The sequence below is a fragment of the Panthera uncia genome, chromosome D4 (assembly GCF_023721935.1).
Source record: "Panthera uncia isolate 11264 chromosome D4, Puncia_PCG_1.0, whole genome shotgun sequence".
NCBI classification, from domain to species: domain Eukaryota; kingdom Metazoa; phylum Chordata; class Mammalia; order Carnivora; family Felidae; genus Panthera; species Panthera uncia.
In genome coordinates this window covers 56,026,563-56,033,868 of record NC_064807.1, presented here as the reverse complement: position 1 = coordinate 56,033,868, position 7,306 = coordinate 56,026,563, and the positions used below count along the sequence as shown (strand labels likewise).

General features: G+C 52.4%; 2 protein-coding genes across 4 annotated transcripts in view; one reads left to right on the top strand and one right to left on the bottom strand.

Moving 5' to 3' along the window:
- The window catches only part of RGP1 (RGP1 homolog, RAB6A GEF complex partner 1), a 3,708-nt gene extending 1,024 nt beyond the window's left edge, over positions 1 to 2,684 (bottom strand). The window contains exons 1-7 of the mRNA XM_049626101.1: positions 2,569 to 2,684; positions 2,047 to 2,183; positions 1,456 to 1,539; positions 1,202 to 1,351; positions 781 to 927; positions 449 to 576; positions 48 to 237 (exon numbers count right to left, since the gene is read on the bottom strand). Of these exons, the coding sequence (XP_049482058.1) occupies positions 48 to 237; positions 449 to 576; positions 781 to 927; positions 1,202 to 1,351; positions 1,456 to 1,539; positions 2,047 to 2,183; positions 2,569 to 2,684 (952 nt within the window). The remainder of the gene's footprint in view (positions 1 to 47; positions 238 to 448; positions 577 to 780; positions 928 to 1,201; positions 1,352 to 1,455; positions 1,540 to 2,046; positions 2,184 to 2,568) is intronic.
- GBA2 (glucosylceramidase beta 2) overlaps positions 2,648 to 7,306 on the top strand; it is a 12,464-nt gene continuing 7,805 nt past the window's right edge. For 2 of the 3 annotated variants that reach the window (XM_049626089.1, XM_049626083.1), the window contains exons 1-2: positions 2,648 to 2,729; positions 3,514 to 4,098. In XM_049626089.1, the coding sequence (XP_049482046.1) occupies positions 2,683 to 2,729; positions 3,514 to 4,098 (632 nt within the window). In that variant the 5' untranslated portion in view covers positions 2,648 to 2,682. Of the gene's footprint in view, positions 2,730 to 2,772; positions 2,852 to 3,513; positions 4,099 to 7,306 lie in introns of those variants that run through there. The other variant, XM_049626094.1, reaches the window with a different exon arrangement.

The following is a 7,306-nucleotide window of genomic DNA, read 5'->3' as shown; positions in this document are numbered from 1 at the left end:
CCCCCCCCCCCCCCCCCCCCCCCCGCCGATGATGGTCTGGGTCTCACCAATGGCTGTGCAGAAGCCTGGGGTGGAGCTGAGAGGGATGGGGAGGGAGAAGCTGGTTCTGGTTGTATGTAGGCAGGACTCCTGGTGCCGGGCATGAGTCACATGAGAGACAGAGGGGATACCCCCTGTCCTGCGGCGCCTCTGGTATTCAGGCTGTACACGTTCCTCAGTCTGTAAACTTACTGAAAACTGGGAGCAAGAAGAGAAGTGGTTGCTAGCAGGCACTTGAAAATAAGGACTCTAGGTGAGAAGCTTGAGCCCAATCTCAAGCTATTTTACCAAAAAGACCCTGGGTGACCACACTATTCACTTCTACATACCACCCCTCTTAATGTAGGCCCTTCCTCCTTCCTCCCTAGCCCTCCAGGCCCAGCACCCCAAAATCCCCTTTCCTTCTCACCTGCAAACAAGCTACAGTTCCTTCCCCTAAGTTTAAGGTCCCCACCACATCCTCGCCGAGTCTGTATACAGATTTGAAGATGCCAAATGTCCCAACTTTTCCTCGGCCATCACTGATATTGTATAGATCTGGGAAGAATGGGACACTATGAGCCTGGAGTCCACACTGGGGAGTACCAAGGGCTGGGAGCCGGAGGCCAAGGTGGGGTTTTTCTTTATAATGTGGGATGAGTATCAGTGAATCCTCAAGAAGCATATGGCAATTAGGAAAATCTGTCAGAGACAGTAATAATATGGGGGTATGGGGGAGGACAATTGTGAAAGGATTCTCACGGAGGCTGCGGCAGGATGTGGCAGCCATGAGACGCTCCCCAGCCAGCTCTGCTAGCCATGAATCCTTCTTCCCACCTTCATCCTCCTCCAAGAATGGACTAGATGGGGCTACAGCCTCATCCTGGGGAAACCGGATATCTTGAAGGCCTACAGAGAGAAGAGATGGAAAGGTAGTGCTAGGAGGGAATAGACAGTAGAGGTTAGGGTTTCAGACTCCAACCTGTGATGGCTGAAGGTAAGGGGAGCCACATCCCAGGTACACATTTCAACCTAGTCTCCAGAAACCGCCCCCCACCCCCCAACTTGCACCTTTACTAAGACCAGGAAGCTTCCCTCCAGCCCCCCTCGCAGGCCCTCTACAGATCATTTCTGCTTTGGTGAGGCTCTTCCCCAGCCCTTCCCTCTGGGAATCCTTACTTACCTGTCAGCACAAGAACCCTCAGAGGGACCCTGAGTAAAGTGATGGGTGAGTTGACACGCTGGCAGCCAATGGTCAGTTTGTAGACATACTTGACTGACTGACCCCGAAAGGAGGGTGGTCCCTCTATGGGCAGCACTTCACTGTAGGAGTCTGGTTGGGAAGTAGTAGTCAGGCCAGCCAGAGGCAACCAGAGAAGTCCTCCCTCCAGGAGCCTTAGAAGGCAATCCAGGGGTGGGAAAGAGATAGGCACTCACATGATTTGGACTCTCCAGGATCTAGCCTCAGATCACAGAAAAGGATTTTTGGTGGAGTGGAAAGGATACACTGACCCCTCTCACCTGAAAGAGATAAGAAAGACTGCAATTTAATGACCCACTGTCTAGGGGCGCCTGGGTGGCTCAGTCGGTTAAGCATCCGACTTCGGCTCAGGTCATGATCTCGCGGTCCGTGAGTTTGAGTCCCACGTCGGGCTGTGTGCTGACCGCTCAGAGCCTGGAGCCTGTTTCAGATTCTGTGTCTCCCTCTCTCTCTGACCCTCCCCTGTTCATGCTCTGTCTCTCTGTCTCAAAAATAAACAAACGTTAAAAAAAAAAAATTTTTTTTTAAATGACCCACTGTCTAGTACTAGGTGAAACTAGCACAGCAAGTGGGGGCAGCCCAAAGCAAGCTACCCTTATTTTCTTGTTGTAAGACAGAAACGGTCATATACCCCCAAAACAACAATTACATTCCCCAACATCCCCAATATGACAGAAACTATAAGGATCCACTAGAACAACTTAACAAATTCACTCTCAGGTGACAATGACTCCACCCCCTTCCAAAGGCAAATGCCCATCTTTAACCTCGGTGTGGTAGAAAGACAGTCTGGCTCTCAGGCTGGACGTCTGGCTGACTGGCGTCAGGGGGAGGTAGTGCTACTCGACTCTCACTGGCATGGAACTGGCAGTGGATTTGGGCACTGGCCCAGGCCAAAGCCTCACTATGGGAAGAAGAAAAGAAAGCATCAGAGGGGAGCTCCTGACCTCACAAATGCTCTCCCAAACTCCCCCCACCCCCCCCACACCATCTGAGGAGACCAACATGGTGAAGTGGCTGTCTGTCTTAGGGATCGGGGAATCCTGAACCTCAAAGAGAATCCATTAAAAAGAAGTATACTGTGGGTAAAATGGAAATGGGGAAGGGGGGAAGGGAGGGTGGAGGGCTCTGTCAACCACACGTTCAGTTCAACAGCCCTTTCCTAAAATGAGAGCGCAATGAGCAAGAAGGTGGTGGTGTGCTACAGGACAATCTGAGCTCTGGCTTAGCACCATAGAAACCAGGCTTCCTCCCAGAAGAACCACCTCCTTCAGTATGTGCATCCCCACCTGGATGCAGAAGTGGCCGTGGGGGGTAGGGGGTTGGTGACTGTCACCACACACTCCAGCGCCTCCCCCGCCAGAAACACAGGACCTCGGCTCAGCTCTGCTACCACTTCAATCATGGCAGCTCCGGAATCAGATCTAAAAGGAAACAAGGGGGGTCAGAGGTCAGTACCATGGCAGGGAGGGGCGTCTGCAGAGAACCTTGGGGCCAGGACAGAGGAGAACAGCGGCCACCAGCACGGTGTCTAAGTGAAGCGCCTGGCTTTGGGGTGCGGGAAAGTGGATGGCAAGTACGGGTGGCAGCTGACCCAGTAGGGGGAGGACGTCTCTCTGGGTTCCAGACCCCCGCCCCTCTCAGTACCGAGTTAGTCCCCCTACCTCCCGAACCCCCAAACCAGCCTCCCCAACCTCCCTCCAGGCTCCAGGTCCCAGCCCAACGCCACGACCGCCCGTCACCTCGTGCCTTTAGCCCGGGCACCTCACACGGTCGAATACCGGGTCTCGGCACACCGAGGCCCTCACCTGCCCGCCTTTCCACGACCGGGCCAAATGCGTGGCGGCGTCCGCGGCAGAGGCGGGACTTCCCTTCAGCCCCCCCTTCCCCACCGAGCGCCTTCCGACCGGAAACGCCCGGCTGATCGGACCGGAAGGGGCTCGGGTTGTCCCGCCGCCTTGGGTCACCTTCCCACAGGCTGGCACCCGGGCGCAGGCGCTGTCCCAGACGCCAACCGGCGGGACCCGGCGCCCTACCCAGGGCGGGGTGGGGCCTGGCGCCACGGCCCGGAGACGGGGCTCAGGCGGCCGCAAGCTCCCAGGCCGGTCCCGGGGGCGGTTCCTTGCGGGCTGGCCCCCGGGGCTCCTCCCCTTTCCGCGGGCTCAGTCGCCCTTTGGCTGGGCAAACTAATCACCGCGGCCCAATGACGACGAGACCCGATCCTTCCCTCCCAGGACCCAGAGAGACGACCGAGGGGGAGCCCGAGGCGGCTTTATTGCTGTCGCCGCCAACGCCGCTGCAGCAACAGCTCCCAGGCTCCACGGAAACACTAGCTCACCTCGGCTTTCCCCAGCGCCTGGCCCTCCGAGACGACACCTAACAACCACCGCCGCCCGCATCTGGACTTGCCTAGAGAGATACTTTGTACCCAAAGACTTGGGACCCGGGACCATCGAGGTCGTGGGGACCCAGGATCCTGAGAACATGGGAACCGGAGTCCCAGCCTCGGAGCAGACTAGCTGTGCCAAAGGGGATCCACAGGTTTATTGCCCTGATAATGCTGGAGGCACTGAGGCTGGGCAGGTTACAGACTGCGACAGCCCTGAAGACAATCGGCCCCTAAGTGAGCCGGGCTGCAGCAATCCGCAGGACTGTGGGCAACTGATGGCTTCTTATGAAGGCAAAGCTAAGGGCTACCAGGTGCCTCCCTTTGGCTGGCGCATCTGCCTGGCTCATGAGTTTGCAGAGAAGAGGAAACCCTTTAATGCCAACAACATCTCCCTGAGCAACCTGATAAAGCATCTGGGCATGGGCTTGCGGTGAGTAGATCCCATTGCCTAGAGTACTTTAGGTTTCACTTTGTTCCAGCACAAGATTTCCAGCAGAGGTGAGAAAGGGTGAGAAAGCAGGTGGGTGCCTTGTTCCAGTCAGTTGGCCCTTACCCCCAACATATTCTAAGCCTGTGGTTTGGAGCGCCGGTGAGACCGGGTCACATCTCTGCAACCCCCTTCCTCCCAGAAACTTGTCTTTCTAGTAGGAAAGAGCAGGAACATCTTGGGCCTGCAGTCATCCTTTCCCATTTAGGCTCCATCTCACTCCTTTTCCAAAGACTTCCCTTTGGCATTTGCTATACTTTGTAGCAAGGCGGGAAAGGATAGTCTTGTCTACTATGGTACAGACACAATGTTGTTTTATTCCTTATTCCAAAGGGGCGAATTCTCAACCTGATTCCCGAGTAACTGGGGTGTTCTGTCTGCCTCATTTAAAAGGCACACCACATTACAGTCCCAACACCCATTGGTTTCTTTCAAGCTTTAGCTCCAGGGAGTGGGTGACAGCCTGCCGGCTCTCACCCTAAGGAGAGGGGTGTGCTGTTCACTTTATTCTGAGATAGACAATCCCTGATACAAAAAGCAGAGATCTCTGGCCAGAGAGGCACTGCCATAAGTGTCCCTAGAGCTCTAAGTAATATAGTCTTCCAAGGCCTGCTCTGGTACCCCTTCCCCCAAGGGTTGCAGACACCCCACGAGCTTATCCTGAGCTGTAGAACTCCTTTAGATCCTTACAGATCCCCACGGAGTTCAGAAGCTAGTGATGAGAAGCCAAGACCTATTAACAGGAACAGGTGGATATGAGGACAGAAAGCATCACCCTTAGGTCATTCTGAGTCAATCCACAAAGTAAACACAAGCTGGGGATGGCGGAATAAAGGTTAGAAAACCCAGCTCTAACAGCCTCTAAAGTAGGGGACCCTTCCCTTTCAGTCAGTGCTGTAGGGCTGGGTTGGGAGCGCATTTACCTTACCCCAGCCCAGCCCTAAGCAGTGGGAAGGGCCTGACGCTGCCTGGGTATCTGGCTCCTCTGCTAGTTCCTGTGGGTGGCCTGTACTAAAGAACAATCATCCCTCCAGGTTACTTCAGAAACTGACTCAGCCCAACTCTGACCCCCAGAGCTCTGGGTCAAAATAAGATCTGAGGGCTAGAGTACTGAGAGAAGCACAATGGGATGCATGTGGTAGGACACTGAGATCAAGAACGGGTAGGCCTCCTAGCCCCTCAGCCCCTAAGTGTGAGCTGAATCAGAGGCCTGAAGCTGTGTTCAGCCCCCTGAACCTTGGCTCCACATGCCAGGATAGGGTGGAGATCATTGTCATGGGGCTTTTGGAATGGGATGAGGTCCTGCACTGAGGAGAAAGCAGGAGTGAAACAAGGAACAATTAATTGTGAATAATTCTTAAATTGGGGCTGAAATAAGGGAGAAGGCCAAATGGGTCAGGAATGGCCAGCTGCTAAATTAGGGGAATGAGAGATGAACCCTAAGAGGAGACCAAACTGGAGGTTTGCTGATCAGGAGTTGCATGCAGCAAGCCAGAGTTCTCTTGGCCTCATTGTGGTGACTCAGTTTTGATTGCTCTCCCTTCCAGCCTGAGTCCATTCATTCAATACATGTTTACTGAGTGCTTGTTCTACACCAGATACTCTTTTGTTAGGCTTACCTTCAGATCTTGCATTTCTCCCTCACTGCCCTAATCCCTGCTGTAACCTCCCTCCCTTCTCCATTCCTTTATGGCCTCTAGTTTCAAAGTCCAGTTTCCTCTAAACTGGCAAAGAGGACCTTCTGCTTTCCCATCATCTCATCCTTTGTCTTCCTCCTTCCCCCCCCCTTCCCCCTTCTCCCAGAATGTACCCTCCCTATTCTCTAATCACATTTCTCCTCCCCTTGCTCCTCTTCATGTTCACCTGTGTAGTGCCCCACTGTTTGTACATTCACTGGTAAATTCAGCAAATAATTTACAGACTTCAGACCATGTGCCCTGCCCTGTGCTTAAAGCTGTGGTAATGATCAGCTAGTCTTTGTCACTATCCCTTTCCCCAAGAAATTTAAAAGTGTGTCAGACTCGTGTGAGAAACACTGACAGAACAAGACAGCATCTGATTGGGAGTTCAGATAGTGTATGTGCAAGTAACAGTAATACCTGACACAGGTACCCTATGGCTTTCCTATTTATAATGTTATTTGCTCTTTCAACCATTCCATGAAATAGGCAGGGCAGGAGGTACCCCATTTTGTAGATAAGGAAACTGAGGCTTAGAGGAGTTGTTTACCCAATTACATAGTTACAAGTGGTGTGCTTTGAACAATAGGTAAAAAATGGCTGGCTAGGGAGGAGAATAGAATTGGGAGAGTCTGGTGGGACAAGGGTTGCTTAGTGATGACCCACTCTGAATGGGAATCTGTAGGACTTAAGATTGGAAGAGAGGCTGAAACCAATGTCGGCGCCTTGAATCCCAAACAGAACCATTTTCTTATTGGATACAGAGCTATGACAAGACCAGGAAATCCCCAGGTAGGGATTTTTAGGCTTTACTAGGATACTATGAGAGAGCAAACTCAGAAACCTTACTATTTAAATGCTGAAGTTTTAAAGAAGACTTAAAAGGTTATGCCCCAAAATGTAAACACTGGTTGTCTATAGGTGGCATTTTTTCCTCTTCCATCTAGTATACTGTACAAATTTTCATCTTTCACAATCAGGAAGAAAAATAGTCACTTTAAAAAGAAGAAAGTGGGGCGCCTGGGTGGCTCAGTTGGTTAAGTGTGCGGCTCAGGTCATGATCTCACGGTTCGTGAGTTCGAGCCCTGCGTCGGGCTCTGTGCTGACAGCTCCGAGCCTGGAGCCTGCTTCGGATTCTGTGTCTCCCTCTCTCTCTGCCCCTCCCCTGCTAACGCTCTGTCTCTCTCTCAAAAATGAATAAACGTTAAAAAAAAAAAATTTTTTTTTAAATAAAAAAAAATAAAAAGAAGAAAGTGGGGCGTTTTGGTGGCTCAATAGGTTGAGCATCCAACTCTTGGTTTTGGCTCAGGTCATGATCCCAGGGTTGTGGGATCCAGCCCCATGTTGGGCTCTGTGCTGAGTGTGGAGCCTGCCTGGGATTCTCTCTCCCCCTTTCTCTCTGCTCCTCCCCACCCTCTAGAAAAAAAGAAGAAGAAGAAGAAGAAGAAGAAGAAGAAGAAGAAGAAGAAGAA